Genomic DNA, 25,582 nt, shown 5'->3' on the forward strand with positions numbered 1-25,582 from the left:
CTGACACTTAAAACACCGTACGGGTTGCCGCGCCCTCGGACCATGCTCAACAGACTGCCCAGGTTTCGTCGTGACCTGCTGTTTCGCTGCCACCGGTGCAGTTGGTTGTGACGACTCTGAACCGCCACGAAAATTCGTCGACTCCCTTCCCGACGACCAACGACTCGAGACTTTCTTTCCTTTCAACTGCTTCTCAACCTTAAGAGCAAGCCTGCATACATCCTCATAACTGAAATATTGTTGCAATTGGACCACCTCAGCGATCTCAGTACGAAGCACCTCAAAGTAGCAAGCGATCGTATGTTCCTCCTCTTCCTCAACATCACAACGCATCCGTAGACGATCGAATTCATTGGTAAACTCCTCCACAGACAAAGCACCCTGCTTACAGACATGGTATTTAATAAATGCATCCTGTCGATAGTGCGCAGGAAGAAATTTCCCCCTAAGTAACTTCTTCATCTTTTCCCAAGACTAAATTTTGGACTTCCTTTCCCGTGCTCGTTGTTTCTTAACATGTTCCCACCAGATCGAAGCATTTTTCTTCAGTTTAATGGCAATCAATTTCACCTTATTGCTATCACTGATGTTCTTGATATCGAAAACACGCTCTACAGTATTTAACCAATCAATGAACTCATCAGGAAGAGCCTTACCCTCAAACTCTGGAATCTCAATCCTCATGTCGATATCACGCGATGGGTCAACCACATAGTACCCGTTGACTCAACTTTATTTTACCCAAATAATACCTGCAAGTGTACAGGGCTATTGTAGCAAATAGCAAGCAAGAGTATATCGTATCCCACAGAGACAAATTCGTATCCACTTAACTACCACGAACCAATGTTGACTACTATCTAGAGAATCAGGAAATGTTTGGTTTTGTTCTAACACTATGCAAAAAAAATAGATAAATAAAAGTAATTAAACACAGAATGAAAAGATAAAATGGAGAAAATTGTAGAACTCAAGGATCCGATGCACAATTCCAAGCTCTTATCCAATCAAATTGTCTTACCTTTTGGTGTCTCTAGAGTTACTAAGTCGACCACATTTATAGATTAAACCCCCTCCCGAGGTGAGAAACCTGCAGATTAAGCGCTAGGATTGAAGTCCCCTTCTAATCCTGAACCCCTAACTCCCAAAAGCTCGATTAGGTCAAAGACCTCACTCAAAACCTCAACTCTCCCGAGTTTTATTGCATTAAGGTGTGAACTATTCCTATTTCCAGATTAATTATTTCATCTCCCGATTAATCTAATTAATCCTACACAAACAAGTGGTGATCAAGCAATTGAAAGGAATAAACCCAAGAATAATCAAATAACTACAAGAGCAAGGTAAGAATAAAATCAATTGGATAAAAACTATGAAATTAATGCATCTTCACCAAGAATTCTACATGTAATGTTTAGCTACTCATATTCATGGAAGAAAACAAGTCTAAACTAAGGAAAACAATAGAAAACATGATACGGAGTACAATTGGCGGAGGAATTGAAGCTTGAATCTTCAATCTTCTTCCAAGAGTGCTTGAGAGAGATGGGTCGTGTCTTTCACAGCGGTCCAGAATGAGTAGAGTTGCCCTAGCTTTCCTTTCTTATTTCCCTCTTTCAGAAAATCGCGTTTTGGCTTGGAAAATCGCCAGAAATACGTACCCGGCCGGGTGGATTTATTGTACAGGAAAATCACCCGGCCGGGTGGGATTCTTTTGGCACTCTCTGGAATTATGCAGGCCAAAATGTTCCACCCGGCCGGGTAGAATTGTTGTACTGTAAAATCACCCGGCCGGTTGGGGCTTCACTCGAACTCTCTGTATTCTCCGCGGCTTCTCAATGCCACCCGGTCGGGTGGCTTTTCTGCCCAATATTTCACCCGGCCGGGTGAGACTCTGTTTCACTTCCTTTTTGCCTATTTTGCCTAAAACACTCAACAAACACGTGAACTCCGAAACAAATAGTAATTGGCTGGAAATAACCATTTTGAGCACAAAAACTCAACAATTAAGCATATCAACATACCAATCATGACACTAAAATACGAGTTTGTCAACTCTCCCAAACTTAAACTCTTAGTTGTCCTCAAGTAAGAATAAGAAATCATGAAGAACAAACTCATGCATAGAGGTGGGATTGATGTTTTGCTTCAGAAAACTTTCAAACAAGCTCGAATGTAGGATACATATAAGAATCATCCAAACAATAATTGAAGCTACTGTCTCGTATATCACTTGGTCTCAATGCTCTCACAAGGTTTAGGAGGTGTGATTTTCTCCCTTTTATTCTTTCTCACTCAAGTGTATAAGAAGTACCATAAACACTCGAATCAAGTAACATGTAATGCTTGCCATAGGCTTGTTCAACGTCAAACGTCTCCTCTATTCTGATGTGAAAGCGAACCTAAGATCAGAAAGGTCTTTATTTGGGTTGTAATGTAGGCTCTTTGGACGGTATGGTGAATTTAGGCTATAGTGACTAAAGAATGTAATTAAGGCACACATCTCCACAACAACCATTTCTCAAAATGATTCTCGATACTCGGCTTTATCAAGTTTTCTTCCAAGACCCCCCTTTTCAACGCCCTATCACACTATTTATTTATTTACAATACTTTTCTCTCCACCTCTTTTCTTCTAGACTTCGTCTAGCTTATACCTCCACACCATTTTTTTTTAAGCGAATATGCATATCTTCCCATCTTTTGTAACCTTGTGCTTTTCTCCCCTTTTATAGGTCTTTCGAACATTCCCTTTTCAACTATCGAACACAATTTTGGCTATGAAGGTTAACTAGGGATTTATAAGCATATATGAGGATAATCAAAGAATGCCTAACTTCATCTCTTAAGTTCACATCCACTATAAAGACTTGACATGACGAGGAGCAAGTTCTAGAAACAAAAACAAGTTACCCAATCAAATCACACATGAACAAAGTATGGCTCAAATCTCACCGGGATTAGCATTGACCAAGCATACAAGCACTTCACTCGCAATTAAATCATGGAATGATTGCGCAATCCCTAGCCATTCTAACCACAATTTTTAAGAAAAAACAATTATCATCATAAGCCATCAACCCCGTACTTAGCATCAATTATCTTACATTCATCCATATTCGAATTTGAGTCCCACAGGCGGGACTTACACCAAATGACCCCAAATAAAACATTAAAAAGAAAAAGACTTAATAACACAAGTGCACATCATTAGCACATGGAGAAATGGAACAACCAATCGACGTCAGAACCCCCCAAACTTATTCAAGCCAGAGGATAGGATAAGTTTGAAGAGAAGTGGATGGTTGAGATACCTCTATTCGGCCGGCGGTGGAAACCTCGCGTAGTATGCATGGTAGAAGGCCTGGCTGGCGGCATCACTAGCATCGAAACGAGTCTGTAGCTGCTGAAGCTGCTCTCCATAGTGATCCAGGCGAGTTCCAAAGTTGTCAAGTCAAGTATCGCACTGGAACCTCCATGCCTCGGCATTCGCATTCCACTGCTGTGCCTGGATCACCGGGCCTCCTGCTGGTCTCGGCTCACCCGAAGTGACCGAACTCCTGCAGCAATTTCCGCCAAGTAACTGTCGTTGGATGGCCTCCCTCGTGGTCGGCTCCTCTTGGGCTGGCTGCTCTGGCCTTCTTCATACTCCGTGGCAGGCTCTTCATCATCCTCGTTCATAGCTGCTTGGGCGTTCTCTATCTGCATGAGCTCCTCAAGGATATGCGGTTGTGGAAGATATGCGGGGTCCACATAATTGGGCACGGCATCTGCGGCTCCTTCCCCTTGAGGGGGGTCACTCTCGATCTTCTCCAAATGGTCTGGAGTATCCATTTTCCAATTGGTCTGGTAGCCCCATCCGCTGACTGCGAAAAGCTGGGGGTCGGGGAACCTAATGCACGTGTTTTGATCTATCCTGAAGTACACAGCGCCCCGTCTATCAACCAGAATGATGTTGGACCTCTTAAATGTGTCCCAATCCAATATCATGGGACCGGGATCTGGGGTCCTTCCCTCGAAGCTCACTCCAAACTTGAAGGCCAATGCCGCTACAATTCCTCCACAACACAACTTGCCACTCTGTCTCTTTGACTGCCTCTCCAGGTTTTTGATTATATAATGCCCAATGTTGATTCTCCTTCGTTTGAGCATTCCCCACAACACAAATAGTATTTCTGTGGACATGCTGCCTGCTTCTGTGTGAGCTAAAGGGTAGTAGACCAAGGCCTTTGCCATGTACCGAAGGACAGGGTTTCTGATTGAGTTGATCTTGGCTCTGGATGGGGTGAACACCGCTTCGCTGCTGATTAAGCTCCAAAACTCGTTTCTATTATAATCCTCAGGCTGGGGATCCTCTAGAGTGCCTTCCTCACCTTCCTCCATCAGTTTGAAAAGTTCATTGAACTCTTCGACAGAAATTGTGTGTTCTTCGTTAACAAGGCGGAAGGACATTGAGTTGATGTTCCTCCCCGAGGACTCCACTGTGAGGGTAGTGAAGAACTCCACCGTGAGGGCTTTGTAGGACCCGTGCTTCAATGAAAACAAATGGCTAAGGTGTCCAGCTTGGACAAGGATATCCCAGGAGTGCTGAATTCCAAGTCCGTTTAAAGTGGCCCGACTTTGATACCTGGACGGTATGCTGTCTAGTGCCGCCAAAGCCTCCCATTTCCTGTTTTCCCCTTTTCGAAGGGTGACACCGACCTTCTGTGGTTTGAGTGTTCTCGGGGCCATCAGTAGTGGGTACCTAAAAAGAGAAATGTTAGTGATTCCCCCAAACTTTAGGACATACAAGTAATCTAGCTAGAAATTAGAAAGATAGACTCGATTTCTAAAATCTATAAACGCAACATAGCAATTTTCGGGAGATAGACTCAATCCCTATGCCTATTGCTCACCAAAATCCTTGAAGGGAGATAGACTCAATCCCGGAACTTACATAGATCAAAAAAAATTCAACAATAAAATCCTCACATCGAAAGAATATCAACCCTATTCATGCCCAAATTCAAACTCAACTCAAACAAGCTAATGTAACCTCTCAAGTCAACAATGCATACTCAAAGACTTCACCACAAGCAAAATTCATACCAAAACCCCTACAATTTCACAAATTAAGCACAAGACTATCACCAATTCAACTTGTAGAGGCTACAAACTTCATACCCATCACACATTGCACATCATATCCATGGGTAGAGAGGGTTAGAGGTGAAGAACATACCTTTGTTGCTTGTGGTGAGAGAAAAATCGAAAAGTAGGGCCCTTTCCCAAGTGTGTTGGTACAACTCCTCTAAATACACAAAATAATCGGACCAAAACACTCTAGCAAGAAGGAATTGAAGCTAGGGGGTGTAATATGTGGTGGATGAGTGAGATGTTGAGTGAAATTGTGTGTGAGAGGGAGAGAAATTGGGGGGGAAAAGGGAGGCGGGTGGAGGGGGCGGGTGAGGGAAGTAGAAATCGGACATACCTTTTTATACATAGGTTTCGCAGCGTCGGACCCGGCCGGGTGGAATTTCTCAACTTATAAACCACCCGGTCGGGTGAAAGAAAATTAATACTCACTGGAATCCCGACGCTGTTCGGTCGTGACCCGGCCGGGTGGAATTGTTGACCAGAAAATTCACTCGGCCGGGTGGTCGTGATACAGTCCCCTCTGGAATTTTTCTTTGCAAAGTATATGACCCGGCCGGGTACATTTGTTGTGGTAAAACCACCCGGCCGGGTGACTTGTTCTGGGTAGATTTTTGTTCTCCATCCGAATTTTCACTCCCTTTTTACCAGTGTTTCCAACTTATTTCTGCAAAATGTCAGTTCCCCCGCAAAAACCAAATCCACATCTGATGAGATACTTGAGAAAGGGAACAAAACAAAGAAACTAAAGATACGAAAGCCACAAGAAGGAAAGAAAAACAACCACACCAAAAATCGAAAGACAAATCACACAAAAAACAATAGAGTTACCTACTAGGGGTTGCCTCCCCTAAAGCGCTTTTGGTTAAAGTCGTTAGCTCGACATCTCCATAGTGTATCACTGTGCCTCTAAGGAGAGACGGAACACCTCTTCCTTTTGCTCCATAGAGTGGAACTTCTTCACATTCTGACCATTGGCCGTGAACACTCGCCCATCATCAGCTTCGAGCTCCAAAGCTCCATTCTTCATTACTGTCTTGACTTTAAAAGGGCCGGACCACCTTGACTTGAGCTTCCCGGGGAAGAGTTTTAGACGTGCATTGAACAGTAGCACCAAATCTCCGGGGAAAAACTCCCTCTTCTCTATCCTCTTGTCATGGTACGTCTTGAGGCGCTCCTTGTAGATTGCTGAGTTCTCAAATGCCTCATTCCTAAACTCATCGAGCAAGTTCAGATAAGCTTGCCTTTCCTTTCCGGCCTTATAGTAGTCAGCATTCAACTGCTTCACCGCCCAATATGATTTGTGCTCAAGCTCCACTGGAAGATGACACGATTTTCCAAACACCAACTGGTAAGGTGACATGCCGATCGGCGTTTTATAAGCCGTCCTATATGCCCAAAGTGCATCATCGAGCTTCAAAGCCCAATCCTTCCTATTGGCATTCACCGTCTTCTCCAAGATGCCTTTGATTTCTCGATTGGCCAATTCAGTTTGACCATTGGCTTGGGGATGATAAGGAGAAGTGATTCGAAGCTTGACACCATATTTGCTCAACACAACCTTCAGCCACTTGTTTTTGAAATGAGACCCCCCATCACTTATTAAGGCTCTCGGTGCCCCGAACCTCGTGAAAATGTTCTTCTTCACAAAGTTTATCACCACCTTAGAGGAATTGACCGGAGCAGGAATTGCCTCTACCCAACGGGAGACATAGTCAATCGCCAAAAGGATGTATTGTTGACCGGAGGATGGCGGGAAGGGACCCATGAAGTCGATCCCCCATACATCGAAAAGCTTTATCTCCATAATAGTAGTCATCGGCATTTCCTTCTTCTTAGAGATACCCCCCGTCCTCTGGCATTCATTGCAGTGGAGAACTTCTGACAGTCTCCATAAATGCTTGGCCAATAAAATCCGCACTGGAGCACCTTCATCGCTGTTCGATTTGCTCCAAAATGACCTCCGGTGGGGCTTGAATGGCAATTTCTTATCACAGCTTCCCATTGTTCATCGGGGGTACACCTTCGAATGACCATATCTGCACATCTTCTGAATAGGAGCGGCTTATCCCAAAAATAGAATTTGACATCATGAAAGAACTTCCTCGTTTGATACTTGTTGAGGCCTTCCTGGACCACCTTGGCTACTAGGAAATTCACAATGTCCGCGTACCATGGCGATGAACCTTGAGCATAGAAGAGGTGTTCATCGGGGAACTCCTCGTTTATCGGCCTCTTCAAATTCTCTCCTTCAAAACAGTGCTCCAATCTCGACAAATGATCGGCTACTACGTTCTCACATCCCTTCCTGTCTCGAATCTCTAAATCAAATTCCTGTAGAAGTAAGACCCACCGTATCAGTCTCGGCTTGGCATCCACCTTGGCGAAAAGATGGCGGATGGCGGCATGATCGGTGAACACAATAGTCCTCGCCCCAATGAGATAGGGACGGAATTTATCGAACGAATATACCACCGCCAACATTTCTTTCTCGGTAGTAGTGTAATTTGCCTGCGCCGCATCCAGTGTCCGACTTGCATAGTAGATCACCCTGAAAATCTTGTCTCTTTTCTGGCCCAAAGCAGATCCCACGGCCACATCACTAGCATCGCACATGATCTCGAACGGCTGTGACCAATCCGGTGAGATGAGCACGGGTGCGCTCACAAGCGCCTTCTTCAATGTCTCGAAGGCCTGCAAACATTCAAGAGAAAACTCAAACTTGACATCCTTAGCAAGTAAATGACATAAAGGCCTAGCAATTTTAGAAAAGTCCTTAATAAACCGCCTATAGAACCCGGCGTGACCAAGGAAACTCCTCACGGCCTTCTCGTTGGATGGTGGTGGCAACTGCTCAATCGCCACTATCTTAGCTCTGTCCACCTCAAGTCCTCCTGCAGATATTTTGTGCCCGAGCACAATGCCATCTTTCACCATAAAATGACACTTCTCCCAGTTGAGCACCAAGTGTGTCTCTTCACATCTCTGTAACACACGAGTTAGATTCCGTAAACAATTATCAAAGGAGCTACCAAATACGGAGAAGTCATCCATGAAGACTTCCATTATTTCTTCCACCATGTCGTGAAAGATGGACATCATACACCTTTGAAAGGTAGCTGGGGCATTGCAAAGGCCAAATGACATCCTCCTGAAAGCATACACACCATAAGGACAAATAAAAACAGATTTATATTGATCCTCGGGGGCAATTAAGATCTGATTATATCCGGAGTAGCCATCTAAAAAGCAATAGTACTCATACCCCGCCAACCTATCTAGCATCTGGTCAATAAATGGGAGGGGGAAATGGTCTTTTCTAGTCGCGGCGTTAAGGGCTCTATAATCTATACACACTCTCCACCCGGCTACCAACCTAGTGGCTATCATCTCATCGTCTCCCCCTTTTACTACTGTCATCTCACCCTTCTTAGCTACCACTTGGGTGGGACTTACCCAATCACTATCCGAGATAGCATAAACAATCCCGACATCCAACCACTTAAGCACTTCCTTCCTCACCACATCTTGCATTATCGGGTTAAGTCTTCTTTGGTTTTGAGCTTTGGGTTTAGACCCCTCTTCTACAAGAATCCTATGCATGCAAACCGTAGGACTTATCCCCTTGAGGTCCGAGATGGACCACCCAATTGCACCCCTATGCTTCCTAAGCACTCTAAGCAATTTATCAAGCTCATTAGTAGTGAGTGAAGATGATACAATTACCGGGTAAGTAGCATTCTCCCCGAGAAATGCGTACTTAAGGTGTGACGACAACGGCTTCAACTCCTCTTTCTTTTCCTCCTTCTTCTCCTCTTCATTTGGATCCTTCAATGGTAAGAATTTCTGTCGAAACCTAGGGATCTCCTCTGCTGAATTGAGAACACCTACAAAGTTTAACAAATCAGTATTAGGCTCATTAATATCATTATAGTAAGGAGAGAAGATAGATTGCGATAAGCATCGCTCCAATTGGTCTTGTGGTGAGATGGCTTGAGCCACCTCCTTTACACAATCATCGACCACTTTAACCATGTTGCAGTGCTCCACTCTCCTTGCATCTTCATCATCATGCCTCTGCATTGCATTGTAGATAGAAAATGTGACGCTCTCATCATTAAGTCAGAGTGTGAGCTCTTCCTTCTGCACATAGATCATTGCCTTCCCTGTAGCTAGAAAAGGTCTTCCCAGTATAAGAGGAACATCCCGGTCTTCCTCCATGTCAAGCACCACAAAATCCACAGGGAAGATGAAGTCATTGACTTTGACGAGTATATCTTCAACAATCCCCCTTGGATACGACACAGATCGGTCGGCCATCTGGAGTGTGATGGTGGTGGGCCTCAGTGTCCCAATCTTCAGCTTCTTAAAGAACGAGAACGGCATAAGATTAATGCTCGCTCCCAAGTCACACAGTGCCTTGCCCACTTGGCTATCCCCCACTATGCATGATATAGTGAAGCTTCCAGGATCTTTCATCTTAGCGGGCAGTTTCTTCTGGATAATGGCACTACAGCTTTCCGTCAAGTTGACGGTCTCGTGCTCCACCCATCTCCTCTTCTTGGAGATAACATCTTTCAGAAATTTGGCATAGCTAGGCATTTGCTGCAACGCCTCTACCAACGGAATGTTGATGTGTACCTTTCTGAAAATGTCAAGAAATTTAGAAAACTGATCATCTAGCTTCTTCTTCTGCACCCGCTGTGGGAATGGAATTTTAACTTCAACTGGAGGTGCATGTATCACGATGTTTGCCTTGGGAGGCGGTGCTTCCTCCACTGGCTCTTCCTCTTCTTCCACTACATCTTCTATAACCACCTCTTCTTGTGAGATCTTCTCCTTCTCTGCAGGCATGGTTGGACCTTCATAGCTTTTGCCATTCCTCAGATTGATGGCTTTGCAATCCTTGCAGTCCTTGGGATTGACAATGGTGTGTGAGGGAAACTGGCCCGGTTGATGTTGAATACCCACAGCCTGTGAAATCTGGCTCATCTGAGTATCAATGCTCTTCATGTGAATGCCTAGGCTCTGCACATCTGTCTCTACTTGCTTCAGTCTCTTATCAGAATTAGCCATTATTTCCCCTGTCTGCTTCATAAACGTCATCAAGACATCTCCAAGCTCATTCTTCTTCGGCTCAATGATCTGTCCATTCGACACTTGAAACCCCGGAGGTGGCTGCAGGGCGTTGTGAGGATTCCCATAAGACAAATTGGGATGTGCCTTATTCCCAAAGCTGTTGAAGTTACCACTCCCTTGATGGTGGCGGTAGTTGTTGTTGAAATTCCGATTGTTGCCTCCTTGGTGCACGTAATTCACCTCTTCACTTTCGAGCCCAGTTGGCTCTGTTTCCATACTGCTGAACTTACTAGTCAAGAAATCCAGCTGCTTGGCCATTATGTCCATCTTGTCAACATCCGATGCGGATGCCACCCTGTAGCTTTTGCTTCTCTCATTTTTCCACCCATCATCGTTGGAGGCCACCCTCTCAATCACCTCTAATGCCTCGTTTTCTCCCAGCCAAAGTAGTGACCCCCCTGCGCTCATATTCAACTCGCGTACTGCCTCCGGAGTGGCTCCTCTATGGAAGGTTACGATCTGTTGCCCCGGGCTTAACCCGTGGTTGGGGCATCTCTTCATCAAGTGTTTGAATCTCTTCCATGCCTCGTGAATATTCTCTTGAGGGTGCATTGCATAAGAGATGACTTCAGCTTGGCGCTTTAGTGCCTCGCTCGGGGGATAGTATTTATCCAAGAAAAGCTCAACCATTGCGTCCCAAGTTTCGACCGAGTTGGGATCCATGCTATCATACCAATCCCTGGCGTCATCCTTCAAAGAAAAAGGGAACAATCTGAGGCGAATCTGATCATCGGAGACCCCATTAGCCTTCACCGTGTTGCTGATTTGTATAAATTTGGTCAAGTGCTTGTTGGCATCTTCTGAACCTGTTCCACCAAATGCGTTTGCCTCTGCCCTGTTTATCAATCCCGGCTTTAACTCAAAGCTGTTGGCCGCAATCCCAGCATTATTGATTGGTGGATTGTTAACCCGTCTATATGCATACAGATTCTGCACGGGCTGGATTGGTGGTCTCGCGTTCTACTCATCCAACTGCCTCTGCATGTTGGCCATCTGATCACGAAGTTGACGAATAACAGGATCCTCATTGTTGTTGTTCTCCGCGTCCGCCATTAGGATTGGAGATGGGCGTGGAGATGGACTAGGTGACGGAGTTCTCTGGACAGGGGAAGGTAGACGCCTATGATTGGGTGAAGATACCCGAATCCTCTGGTTTAACCTTCTCTGTGCGTTCCTCTTCCTGTTGGATGCTTCGATCTCAAGATCGATTGGCTCTAAAGGTGGACCTTTAGAACGCGTGTGCATACAACCTGCCCAAGGACACACAAGAATTAGAGAACTCAAAATTAAAAATAAAAATAAAGCAAATAAAATCTAGATTAGTAATCTCTATTATTATCACGATATTAAGCTATAATGACACAAAATTGTCCCCGGCAACGGCGCCAAAAACTTGACTCAACTTTATTTTACCCAAATAATACCTGCAAGTGTACAAGGCTATTGTAGCAAATAGCAAGCAAGAGTATATCGTATCCCACAGAGACAAATTCGTATCCACTTAACTACCACGAACCAATGTTGACTACTATCTAGAGAATCAGGAAATGTTTGGTTTTGTTCTAACACTATGAAAAGCATATAATGAAAAAAAAAATAGATAAATAAAAGTAATTAAACACAGAGTGAAAAGATAAAATGGAGAAAATTGTAGAACTCAAGGATCCGATGCACAATTCCAAGCTCTTATCCAATCAAATTGTCTTACCTTTTGGTGTCTCTAGAGTTACTAAGTCGACCACATTTATAGATTAAACCCCCTCCCGAGGTGAGAAACCTGCAGATTAAGCGCTAGGATTGAAGTCCCCTTCTAATCCTGAACCCCTAACTCCCAAAAGCTCGATTAGGTCAAAGACCTCACTCAAAACCTCAACTCTCCCGAGTTTTATTGCATTAAGGTGTGAACTATTCCTATTTCCAGATTAATTATTTCATCTCCCGATTAATCTAATTAATCCTACACAAACAAGTGGTGATCAAGCAATTGAAAGGAATAAACCCAAGAATAATCAAATAACTACAAGAGCAAGGTAAGAATAAAATCAATTGGATAAAAACTATGAAATTAATGCATCTTCACCAAGAATTCTACATGTAATGTTTAGCTACTCATATTCATGGAAGAAAACAAGTCTAAACTAAGGAAAACAATAGAAAACATGATACGGAGTACAATTGGCGGAGGAATTGAAGCTTGAATCTTCAATCTTCTTCCAAGAGTGCTTGAGAGAGATGGGTCGTGTCTTTCACAGCGGTCCAGAATGAGTAGAGTTGCCCTAGCTTTCCTTTCTTATTTCCCTCTTTCAGAAAATCGCGTTTTGGCTTGGAAAATCGCCAGAAATACGTACCCGGCCGGGTGGATTTATTGTACAGGAAAATCACCCGGCCGGGTGGGATTCTTTTGGCACTCTCTGGAATTATGCAGGCCAAAATGTTCCACCCGGCCGGGTAGAATTGTTGTACTGTAAAATCACCCGGCCGGTTGGGGCTTCACTCGAACTCTCTGTATTCTCCGCGGCTTCTCAATGCCACCCGGTCGGGTGGCTTTTCTGCCCAATATTTCACTCGGCCGGGTGAGACTCTGTTTCACTTCCTTTTTGCCTATTTTGCCTAAAACACTCAACAAACACGTGAACTCCGAAACAAATAGTAATTGGCTGGAAATAACCATTTTGAGCACAAAAACTCAACAATTAAGCATATCAACATACCATTCATGACACTAAAATACGAGTTTGTCACCCGTTCCCGCCGCGCTCCCTTGCACAGCCAAAAGGGTTCTCGCCGTCATCATCGTCAGGATGGGAAAGGTCCGAATCCGAGTTTGGCTCGGTGGTGGTGGTCTCCAGTTGCGCCAAACGTCGCTGGAGATCTCGCACCTGTTGTCTTAGTTCGTCGTTCTCAACGTCACGCAGATCGCGTTCCCGTGCAGCCCCTTCGTGTTGAGGAATCTCCCTACGTCCTCCACCACGACCGCCACCACGAGCACCGCCACGTCCACCGCCACGTCTACGTTCAGCCATTGATAACAACCTGGATCGTGATACCAATTGATGCAAAACGTATAGAGAAATTGACTGAACGGATAAGAAATTCAAAGAAACCCTAGTTTCGATGAAAACGAAATATTATTATCAAAATTCAACCGCGGCCCAAAACAAAAGCAACGCTATTTATAAGCGTCTAAAAAAACCCTAGAAGTTCATAAGGAAATAAAACAGAAAATTAAAAATTGAAAATAAGCCCAAAATAACAGTAAATTGCAGTTTTCGCCCCCTAAACGATGTCAGATGGCCAAAATCCATCGTCCATCGTCGCGATGAGTTCAATCCCAAATTGCGTTTCGCATGTACCGTGCGAATTTCAAATCAATCTGACACCGCCAGTTTTTGCTCGATTTCTACGTTGAAACTGCATCAAGTATCGTATCCACAGTGACAAATTCGTATCAACTTAACTACCACGAACAAATGTTGACTACTATCTAGAGAATCAGGAAATGTTTGGTTTTGTTCTAACACTATGAAAAGCATATAAAGAACAAAGAGATAAATAAAAACAAATAAACACGGAGTGAGAAGATAATATGGAGAAAGTTGTAGAACTCAAGGATCCGATGCACAATTCCAAGCTCTTATCCAATCAAATTGTCTTACCTTTTGGTGTCTCTAGAATTACTAAGTCGACCACAATTATAGATTAAACCCCCTCCCGAGATGAGAAACCTGTAGATTAAGTGCTAGGATTGAAGTCCCCTTCTAATCTAAAACCCCCAACTCCCAAAAGCTCGATTAGGTCAAAGACCTCACTCAAAACCTCAACTCTCCCTAGTTTTATTGCATTAAGGTGTGAACTATTCCTATTTCCAGATTAATTATTTCATCTCCCGATTAATCTAATTAATCCTACACAATCAAGTGGCGATCAAGCAATTGAAAGGAATAAACCCAAGAATAATCAAATAACTACAAGAGTAAGGTAAGAACAAAATCAATTGGATAAAAACTATGAAATTAATGCATCTTCACCAAGAATTCTACAAAAGGTGTTTAGTTACTCATGTTCATGGAGATAACTAAGTTTAACAAAAAGAATCCGAACAAAAACATGAAAGATAGATACTAAGAACTCCTGTGGAACGAATCTATGGAGTGAAGTCTTTAATCTTCCGATTTGGAGTCTTCAATCTTCAATTCTCTCTCTAGAAGTGTTATTGGGGGTGTGTGTGAGTGTTGGAGGCGGTAAGGTAGAATGAATCTCGTCCAAGCCAACCCTAGCCTTTTCTTCTCGTTTTTCCACTTCATAAATCGCGTTTTCAGCTTTCAGACGTGTCAAATTGACGTACCCGGCCGGTGACCATTTCAGACCCCTTTTTGGACTCGTCACGCTGTCTTCAGGATACCCGGCCGGGTGGAATATTTGTGCTGTAAATGCACCCGGCCGGTGTCGTTTTCCGGCTCCTTCTGGTCCTCAAGTCCTACCCGGCGGGTAGAATTTATAAGAGTAAAACCCACCCGGTCGGGTGTAGCCTTTAAAGGCCCTCCTGCCTCCTATCCACAATCGGCCGGATTTTTGCCTCTTTTTTTAATCTACTTATCCTAGAACACTCAACAAACATATGAAACTCCAAAAGATAGGTTAATTGGCTAGAAATAGACAATTCAAGCATCAAAACTCAACATTAAGCACCTCAACATACCAATTAAACCAACTGAAACATGAGTTTATTAGATTCATAATTTCGATTTACGGTGTGGCGGACACTTTGTGTTAGAGCAATTGGCATTGTGAAGCTGTCGGAGTCATCGCTGACAAGTATGCAACGACAACTTGACAGCTATGAAATGCGATAGCTGAATGTCAGGCTCTTGTTTTCTTTTTTCCTTCTTTTTTTCGGTCTCTCCTTCTAGTTTTGAATAGCCGCGGAAATGTAGTTATATGGGTTATGGAGTATTGATGTTGGATTATAGATGGTAGATATTAAGCTTTTGAATTAAAATTAGGGAAGCACAATTTGAGTTATTATAAATGCTTCATAATCATATAGTATGTAAAAATACGGGTTGAATAGTGTTGTCTAATCTAATGGCTTTTATTTTCTTGGAGAACTGTGTAAGAATAGTGTTGAAGAAACGGGTAAGGACAGAAATGACGTCAGATCTGTTTTGGAGTAAGAATGTCCGTACAAATCTTGAGCAGTCATCTACAATGTATGAGAGTAAAAGGATCATTAGCAACAAAATCAGATTTATTTTGTAGCCCACCAATCACATTTAGTTAAGTTTGGTAATTTTTTGGGGATCGTCTCAGTTTTGTAGCAAAAGTAAGATATTTAATCTTTTTTTTAAATTTTATTTATTTACATTTGTTTCATTGTTTAGTATTTTTTTCTTTTTTAGCTTAACTCAATGAAAACACGTGAGGGAAGTTTAGGGGAAAAAATATGATTAATCGAGATTAGGGTAGAATTGGAGGACTAAAGAAGTGGAGAAGAAAGGGGGAAACGATGTACTTGACCAAATCACTTGATTAATTAAGTAACTTGACAAAAACTGTGTAATCTCATCGAAACACAAATTCTAAAGAAATAATGACTCAACACTAAACAACTTAATAGAATTTGAATCTCTAACGATAAACAATCCAAAAGAAAGAGATTCTTAGCAAAAGCATTCAAGACTTGGAATGATGTCATGTATGAAGACACGACACAACCAGTATACTAAACATGACATATTTCTTTATTAACTTCGCTCACCACTCACCACGTCCGTCGTCGTTCAACTTGCACATTTTTAAAATAATATGCATGGATGAGTACTTGATATACTCAATAAACAGATGTCAAAATATACATTTTCATGAAAATATTTGTCATGCCGTCTATCATTAGCGCGCCTTTTCATTTTGTTATGTTCTTCACTTTTATTTATGCAAATACTAGTATTCCATTCCTCATATCTATACTTTTCTCTCTTTTTTAAATATTACAAAATGTATTTGAAAATGGAAACTTATTTAATTCACCTGCCTTTATTTTTCTGTTTTTCGAACTTATGTATTTTTTATATACTTTTTTTTTTATCTTTTTAGTTTTTTTCTATTGCATTTTAAAACCAACCCAATTGACAATATATTGATTTTTTCCTTTATTATTATTTATTTATTTTAAATATTCAAATGGATTTTATTCTCTTCGTTTTTATCTTTTCTTCTGATGCACATCTTCATGTTTTTAACTCTTCTCACAATTTCCGAATCATCTTCTCACAAGAGTCGCATTCATCTCTCTCTCTAATTCTTAACTCTTCTCACAATTTCCGAATCAACAGACACCAAACTCTCTTTCTCAAACTCTCGTCTCCTTCGACTTCACCGCAACACCGCTCCTCCGTCGCCGTCTGTTGCGGAAACTCCAGCAGCCTCAGCTTGCCGCCGCTGTCACCATCCAGCAGCCCATTCACGCCAGGTGAATTTCTCCTCTCTCTCCCTATAAAATAGTTTTGTTTTTTTAATTCATATCCATCAAAATTAGATTTTTATCTATATATGCTAAATATTTTATGAAGTGAGTTCCATTTTCTAATACTAATACTTTAATTAATTTAATTTTTTTATATATCTCTTTTTTATTTTACAAATTTTACATTAAAATTAGTGATATTAAGATTATTTTTTAAACATACTTAGTATTATTAAACCATAATATAACTATAATAATTTAATACTCTCTTCATCCAAAAAAATATATAACAGTTTTATTATTTTGAATTATCTACTAAAATTAGATCAATTTGTAAATTTAAACATTTAAATATGACTACTAATTATTAATGTAGATCGTAAACTCCATTACTACTTCTTTTTTTAGAATTTTTTATCCACCCTTTCTTGCCAATTAGATATTAAAACTTGTGTTACAATCATGTCTATTTTTAGTAGATGAAAGTATTATATAATTATTAATCAAATTCTTACCTAGTATTTTTAGTAAGAAATTTAGTAAATATAGTTATTGTACTATTGTTAACAGAAAATGATATCCGTCTCCTAATATTTTTTTCTTAAAAATAGAAAGTTTTTAATTTTAAGAATTAAAATAAAAATAGTTATTATTTTTAAAAAAGATGGAGATTTTATATTAATTTGATAGTCAAACCTCAACTACTAGTAAATATTACTAAAACAAAAAAAGTTGTCTGCAAGAATTGAAATATAAGAACAAGAAAAAGAAAAAGAAAAGCATATATTAGAATGAGTGGAATGATTTCATTACCTTTACTCTGTCGGCAAGAAATGAAGTATACGAAAAAGAAAAGCATATTAGAATGAATTGAATCATTTTATTACCTTTACTAATACTTTAATCAATATTTTATATATCTTTTCTTATTTTACAAATTTCACTTTAAAATTGGTAATATTAAGATTATTTTTTAAACATACCTAGTATTATTAACCCACAATATAACTATAATAATTTAATACTATCTTCATAAAAAATGTATAAACCAGTTTTATTATTTTGAATTATCTACAAAAATTAAATCAATTTCTAAATATGAAAAGTTATAAAAATTTAAATATGACTACTAATAATGTAGATCGTAAACTCCATTTCTAGTTCTCTTTTAGAATTTTTTTAAACATACCTTGTGTTACAATCATGTCTATTTTTGGTAGACGAAGATAGTATATAATTATTAATCAAATTTTGATCTGGTATTTTTAATAAGCAATTTAGTAAATATAGTTATTGTAGTATTATTGTTAACAAAAAATATACCCGTCTTGTAATATTTTTCTCTTAAAATAAAAAAATTTCAATTCCAAGAATTAAAGTAAAAATAGTTGCTATTTTTAAAAGATGGAGGTTTTATGTTTATTTGATAGTCACCACAACTACTAGTAAATATTACTTCAATCTTTCCATAATACATGTCACACTTTTCTTTTTATTTTTCTTATAAAAGAGGTAATGTTTTCATTTTTGAAAAAGGTTCTCACTCATATAAATATAAAAAATATATTTTCTCTTTTTATTTAACACACCAAACAAAACCTTCTAAAATCAGTACTGTTCCTCAAGTGTGACATCTTTTGTGGACTATTGCTCTCTTTTTCTCTCTCTCCGTTAATTTATTCATTTGCATTCCTAAACCATAACCCTTCTCTCTGAAACAGTTCTCAGCACAAAGAATGGAAGAAGCTGCTGCCGCCGCATTGCTTCAAGTTCTATTTCAAAAGCTCATCGAGTATGCCAGGGATCAGGTCTCTTTTGTTCGAGGTTTCAGAAATGAAGCAGAACAGTTGACTGAAAATCTGGACATGATCCAGAAATTCTTGAGTGATTCAGAGAGGGGCTCCATCGCTGGTGAGGCTGTCAAGAAGTGGCTCACAGATCTCGGAAATGTGGGGTTCGATGCTGACAATGTTTTGGATGAAATCAAATATCATCAACTCTCCAAACAAAGCAAGGCTATGATTGCCATCAAACCCATGAAACAAAAGGTATTCTCATGCTTGTCATTCTGTCTTCGTATTTCACGTGCTTGAAGTATGGCTCTTAGAATCCAACAAATCAATCGGAATTTGGGGGTCATTAACAAAAGGGCTGCCGAACTTGGCCTCGTCGGGAGACTTGATGCTGCTGTGCCCACTTTGCCTGATGTTGCTCGTGAAACTGACTCGTTCTCTCTTGATCCTATTTTTATTGGAAGAGATGAGATGATGTCAGAAATAGTTGAACAGCTTACTGCTTGTATCACAACTGATGAACCTATTTCTATCCTTGCCATTGTGGGAATGGGAGGATTGGGAAAGACAACTTTGACTAGGGAAGTCTTCCATTTTATCAAAGAAAAGAATCTGTTTGGATCACATATTTGGGTGCATGTTTCTCAAAATTTTGATCCACTCATTCTTTTCAACAAAATCCTCAAAGGATTGACTTCTCCTGAACAAGTCGAAATCGGGGATAAGGAAGGTGTTTTGAAAATACTTAACAGTGCTTTAAAAAATAAAACATATCTTCTTATTCTTGATGATATTTGGAATGAAAGTGTTCTTACATGGGAACAATTTTTTCATCCCTTGTTGCGCGTTAGTTCTATGAAAGGTAATGCGATTGTTGTTACCACCAGAAGTATGGACGTCGCTTCAATTATGAAACCACTTCATACACATGAGCTGCAAATTTTATCAAATGAAGATTGTTGGTCAATTATCAAAGAAAAAACTTTTGGAAAAGAGAATGTTCCTTCAGCATTTGAGGCCTCTGGAACAAAGATTGCAGAAAAATGTAAAGGTTTGCCATTAGCTGCCAGCGTAGTTGGTGGAGTACTACTGTGTGATAAATCTGAAGAAAAATGGCACTCGATCAAAGAGAATTGGCTTTCACGCTATGAAGGAAATGATATCGCACAGATATTGAAGTTTAGTTTTGATAATTTGTCTCTACCGTCACTCAAAAAGTGTTTTGCATATTGTTCGATTTTTCCTAAAGGTTACAGATTTAAAACACAGACTCTGATTGAGTATTGGATGGGTGAAGGATTTCTAGAAGCTAATGAAAGCAGTGACATGGAAGCTATGGGAGAAAAAATTATCTATGTTCTTCTACGCAACTCTTTACTGCAAATTGCAGAATGTTTATGGAAATGCGAAAAGTTGTGTGATGCATGATCTTGTGCATGAACTCGCAGCTTCTGTTTTAAGAGGTTCTTTTAAGGAAGATGAAATTACCCGAGTTCGATACATGTTTCTCGAAGAAGATTCAAGTGATGTTCTAAAGAAAAATGCAAAAATTTTACGCACATTACTGTCCATGGATAACATCAATGGTAACATGTTCTCAAACTTCGAATCTCTTCATGTTTTAACTTTTAGAAGTTGGGAAGTTGAAGAGTTGTCAAGTGAAATCAAGAAGTTGATACATTTGAGAGTTCTTGACATTGAACGAACATCTATTGAATATCTTCCGGATTGGATTGGTGAACTTTTTCACTTGCAGACATTGAGAGCGTGTAGTTATCATCTAAAGCAACTTCCAAGTACTTTGAAGAACTTGAGAAACTTAAGGCATCTTTATATTATGAAAGATGTAGAGTTGTTTGCCGAGATTGGTCTGTTAACTTCTCTCAGGACCCTAAAGTTTTTTAGAGTGGGCGACAAGAATGGCTACAAAATTGAAGAGCTCGGAAGTTTGAATTGTCTCAAAGGAAAACTGCAAATTGATAACCTTGAAATGGTTCGTAACAAAGAAGAGGCTAAGAAAGCAAATCTATCTAACAAGCCAAAATTATTGGAGTTGTATTTGGGATGGAAGATCGGTAGACAAGGTGAAACTACAAATGATGAGAATGTGCTGGAAGGCCTCCAACCTCACTCTCGTCTGAAGAATTTGGTGATTTCTGGATTTGGAGGCAGAAGCTTTCCTTCATGGACTCGGAATATGGAAGTTGATGATGTAGGTCAAGGTTCTAGGCTACCACTTACCAAGTTGGTTAAGATAACACTCTCCGACTGCTCAGAATGTGAAGAAATCCCAATGTTTGGGCAGTTGCTAAATCTCAAGTGTCTTCGGTTGTACAAATTGTGGAATGTGAAGTCCATAAATTCTTCATTCTATGGATCAGTGAATGATGAGACACGTACTGTTTTCCCAGCGCTAGAAGAGCTCGTGTTGGATATCTTGCCTAAGCTCACAGTGTTGAAGGGAATAGAATCAGTGGATGCAAGTGCTATCAGTGTATTTCCTCATGTTCAACTCTTGACGATCAAGTATTGCGATGTGTTGATGAGTTTTCCCACCCATTTCTGGTCGTCCCTCAAACATTTGAATTTTAGTCGTATTGGCAGCTATAAGCCTTTGGCAGACATATTTCTAACGGAATTAACGTTGCTAACAGAGCTTTTTATAGATGGAATAGATGATGTAGAAAGTCTCCCAGATTGGTTATTCTACAGAATTCCCAATCTCTCAAAGTTGACTATAAGGCAGTGTTCCAATTTGAGAGAAATACCAGATGGTCTAGGCACCCTCAATTCTTTGAAAGAGTTGCGCATAATGGATTGCCCAAATCTGAAATGGATTGGCGTACAACAATCACAAGAAAGTCTCAGATCCCTTACAAGTTTGGAGATCAGTGAATGCAAGGCTTTGCTGTATTTGCCATGTGAAATGCTAGGTTCCTCACTCAAGGATTTGAAGTTGGAGGATTTAAGTAGCCTAGAGAATCTATCCGAAATAATTGACACTCTCTCATCCCCCCGTCTAACAGGTTTGACAATTGCTGGAGTTCCTCAATTAAAGACCAATTGTTTTGTTGAGATTCCGCCTCCTTTTAGTAACTTGACAAGGTTAAGAATAGATGTTAGTGTGGGGGGATTAATGGAGACTGTTAATGGCATATTGCAAGGATGCAGCTCACTTAATGAGTTAGAATTGAAGGGGATGGAGAGTTGGGAAAATCTGCCGGAATCTATTCAACATCTCAATACTCTTTATTACTTAAGGTTGGAGAATTTTGGAATGGAAGAATTACCTGAATGGTTGGGCAACTTATCATCTCTAAGGGAGTTGGATATATATAATTGTAAGAAGTTAAGGCGTCTACCCTCTACGGATGCAATGCGGCGCCTCACCCAATTAAACTTCTTAGGTATTGAGGGATGCCCAGAAATATGTCTTGAAGAAGCAAGTGATGCAGCTGATTCTCAATGGCCCAACATTTCCCATATCCCTAACATCCTAATTGATGGACACTATCTCGGTGAGTTTGAATATCCTTTCTTGGTCTGTATTTTATAAAAGGGATATTGCTTCCTAAAACTAAAATCATGAACTTTAGCCAAACTTTGTTATTTACCACGAACTTTATAATTGGTCTTAAAGGTTTGTGTTAAAATGACAACACCTCTTAAAGTGACATCGTGACACCACATATCCAGCAATATTATAAACGCTACACAGCTATATTATAAACGCTACACAACAATCTATAGATTGTTTTATAGCGTGTTGGATATTGCTGGCCGAGAAAAAATTGTTGTTTACAGTTGTATATTGTTGGCCGAGATTTTTACACTTGAGCATTTTTTTATTGCAACATGCCAGCTTATTATTCGTCCACGTGTACAAATGATTGGCTAGGAATGGTGGTATGATGTTATTTTAAGAGGTGTTGTCATTTTAACGCACCCCTGGTCTTAAATATCACAAATATAATGTTTTGTTTGTTATTTTACGTGGGCAACCATGAAATATTTATGATATTTTCGACCCCTTTTTAAGTTCGTGGCATGTAGGATAAAAAGCAACATAGAAAAACCGCATTGATTTAGTGGCGCCAAATATGCATATAAGTTAGTTGAATATATGATTGACCTTATGTGAGAAATAACAAACAAAATGTAAAGTTATGATATTTAAGACCAATTTCAATGTTCATGGAAAATATCAAAATTTGGTCGAAGTTTATGATTTTAAGGACCAATATCCCTTTTATAAACAGTTGCGCGTCTATTTCCTCCTCACCACCAGATTACCTTCACTTTAATTAATTTATAGGAACAATTACATTTTTGTAAACTATCTTCCCCATGATCACGACTAATGCCTCCAATTCCAAAGCTGGTTAACTATAATTACAACTTGTCAAAGTTCTAATTTTCAGAAGTTCACTGTCTCACAGAAAATATGACATTGTGTTGGTTTGATTTCGGTGCTACTAGGTTGGAGTCGGTCTTTTCAAAGTAAATATCCAATTTTATCTCATTATTTTAGGATTTTAATAAAAATGTCTCATCCTAATGGTAATTGCAAAAATATAACATCTTGTTGGGTTTAATATGTCTCGCGGTTATTTTGCAATTACATTAGGGTGAACATTTTCTTTGAAACGTTAAAATGATAGGACAAAATTGAATATTTATATAACATACAATATTAAGTTGCATACTTAATCCTAAAATGGTTCCTCACAACGAGATTATACATATAATATATGTTAAGTAATTTTGTCACAATTTCCATTGAAAAGATATGTTCTGTTAGTTGGATACCAGACTAAAGTCTATAATTGGTTTCATAAATTTGCTGGAAAAAAATTTGGTCCTACACATTAAATGTGATAGCTTCTGGTTCTAGAGAATGTGTTTTTGACCATTAATTTATGACAAAATAGTTATTTATTGACTAAAACACAAGGTCTAGGACCGGAAGCTAAGTGTATACCAAATAGATTTTTTTGTGCAAAGGAACGAGATCAATTTCGGACTTTGAAACATGGTTTACCGTTAATTTTTTACGGAGCCGTTAAATATGGATCAAAACATATTACTCCCTCCGTCCCTGAAAATTTGTCATCTATTTCCTTTCTCGTCCGTCCCTAAAATTTTGTCACCTTTCACTTTTACCATTTTTGGTAGTGGACCCTATATTCCACTAACTCATTCTCACTCACATTTTATTATAAAACTAATATATAAAAGTAGGACCCACATGCCACTAACTTTTTCAACTCACTTTATATTACATTTCTTAAAACCCGTGCCGAGTTAAATGGTGACAAATTATGGGGGACGGAGAGAGTATTTAGGATCATAATAAAACCAAAAAGTTTTTTTGAGCAAAGGTACGAGAACAAACTGCATATCACTAATAAGATATGTTCTACTCCCTCTGCCCAATGAAGATGACCCCTTCCTTGGACGGCACGAGATTTTATGCAGTTTTATTTTGTTTGTTAAGTGGAGAGAGTAAAGTAAGAGAGATGGAATAAAGTAGATATAAAAGTATTTCCACTTTTAGTAATGAGTCATTTTAATTGGGACAAACCAAAAAGAGAAATGGATGGGACGGAGGGAGTATTATACATTGCTGTCCTGTTCAGTATTTACTTTTATCTATATTTTTCTATTATATTATACTGTGTTCTCTTTAATGGAAATTAGTGGATGATATATATTTTCAACTGTACACTTATTTTGTTAGGTGGATAATTTTTCTTGGCTCTTTTTCCCACCTTTCACATCCAATTTATGATGATAATATTGTGTTGTATTAACGTTATAAAGTCTTTCCATGTTTTCCACCACAGAAAACATGTGATAAAAATATGGCGTGATGATATATTTGCGATATTTTCTCTTTTTTTCTTATGATAAATTTAATAATGTATTTCTATGTGTGTATATGTACTTGTTATTCTTGCTCCGTCTCTATGGTTTGTGGTAGATGCTACTTTTGGATATTAATTTTTGATGTAAGTTCTTAGTCCAAATAGAGCTTAGGAGTTGGGACTCATTTAGCTGGCAATGATCTTTAGGTTTATGATTATGAAGAAATAACTATGCAGATTTTTTTGTGATCCGATTGGAAAAAAATTCAAATAAAATGTTGTTTAAATAATCTACGCCCTCCGTCCCTAATAATTTGTCACCAAAATGATTAATCTAACACTACTTTGTCACTATCTTTTTCGTGTTTTTTTATAGTTTATACTGAAGAACGCGAACAATGGGATTGAGTTTTGAGTTGCTTCTAAAGAGTGAGGAGGTGAAGGAGTGTGTGCCCATTAATATTCTCCAACATGATGTCAAAATTCTTCAAATTCCCGCAGGTAAGATTCAGTTTCACCAACAACCCCCTATTCTTTGATTGTTATATATGATTGTAGAGTGTGGATATATATAGATATATATAGTCTTTTTTAGCACTAGGATTTTTTCGTTGGACTTCATTAGATTGTTTGCGTTGTGTCTTTCTCTTGCCGCAAAGTGGTTGCTGAAGAAGATGAAGCAAAGATTTGTGTTTGAGCAACTTCTGAATTTGCTTACCAACAATCTTTGACGGTTATACTCATTTTATCCTTATTTGTTGCATGAAAATTGTAAAATGTAAGGTATTTTAAGATGTTTGGATTGGTTTTGTTGTTGTATTTTATCGAACAAGGATCCTATGTTTTGTAGTTATGTGCTTGTCAATTGTCGGACTACTAGATTATTGTGACTTATATTTAGTGATGGATTCATAATTTCGATTTGGGGCGTGTCGGACACTTTATGTTAGAGCAATTGGCATTGTGTAGCTGTCGCCGCTGTCAAGCGAGCAACGACAACTCAACAGCTACACAATGCAATAGCTGAGTGTCAGCTCTTGTATTCATTTTTCCTTCTTTTTCGGTTCTCTCCCCCTACTTTTTAATAGGCCGTTGCCCGTTGAATGTTGAAATGTAGGTATATGGGTTATGGAATATTGATGTTGGATTATAGATGGTAGATAATAAGCTTTTGAAATTAAATTAGG

The 25,582-nt window shown here is 39.4% G+C and overlaps 1 protein-coding gene and 2 pseudogenes across 2 annotated transcripts; 2 read left to right on the top strand and 1 right to left on the bottom strand.

Moving 5' to 3' along the window:
- The window catches only part of LOC125188756 (tetrahydroberberine oxidase-like), a 65,422-nt pseudogene that overhangs the window by 24,151 nt on the left and 15,689 nt on the right, over positions 1 to 25,582 (top strand).
- Positions 6,032 to 13,295, bottom strand: LOC148931768 (uncharacterized; annotated as a pseudogene).
- Positions 16,513 to 25,285, top strand: LOC125200618 (putative disease resistance protein RGA3). 2 transcript variants are annotated; one of them, XR_016135205.1, is made up of 4 exons: positions 16,513 to 16,741; positions 18,457 to 22,046; positions 24,772 to 24,896; positions 25,055 to 25,285. XR_016135205.1 is itself a non-coding variant. In XM_048098296.2 (3 exons), the coding sequence occupies exons 2-3, from the start codon at positions 19,841 to 19,843 to the stop codon at positions 24,801 to 24,803; spliced, it is 2,238 nt and encodes a 745-aa protein (XP_047954253.1). In that variant the 5' UTR covers positions 16,513 to 16,741; positions 18,457 to 19,840; the 3' UTR covers positions 24,804 to 25,285. The 2 variants fall into 2 exon arrangements, 1 of the variants encoding a protein (XP_047954253.1); XM_048098296.2 differs by having other exon boundaries at positions 24,772 to 25,285.

This window comes from Salvia hispanica, chromosome 2 (assembly GCF_029641045.1).
Source record: "Salvia hispanica isolate PSC_SH4W2 chromosome 2, Shi_PSC_v1, whole genome shotgun sequence".
In the NCBI taxonomy this organism is placed as follows: domain Eukaryota; kingdom Viridiplantae; phylum Streptophyta; class Magnoliopsida; order Lamiales; family Lamiaceae; genus Salvia; species Salvia hispanica.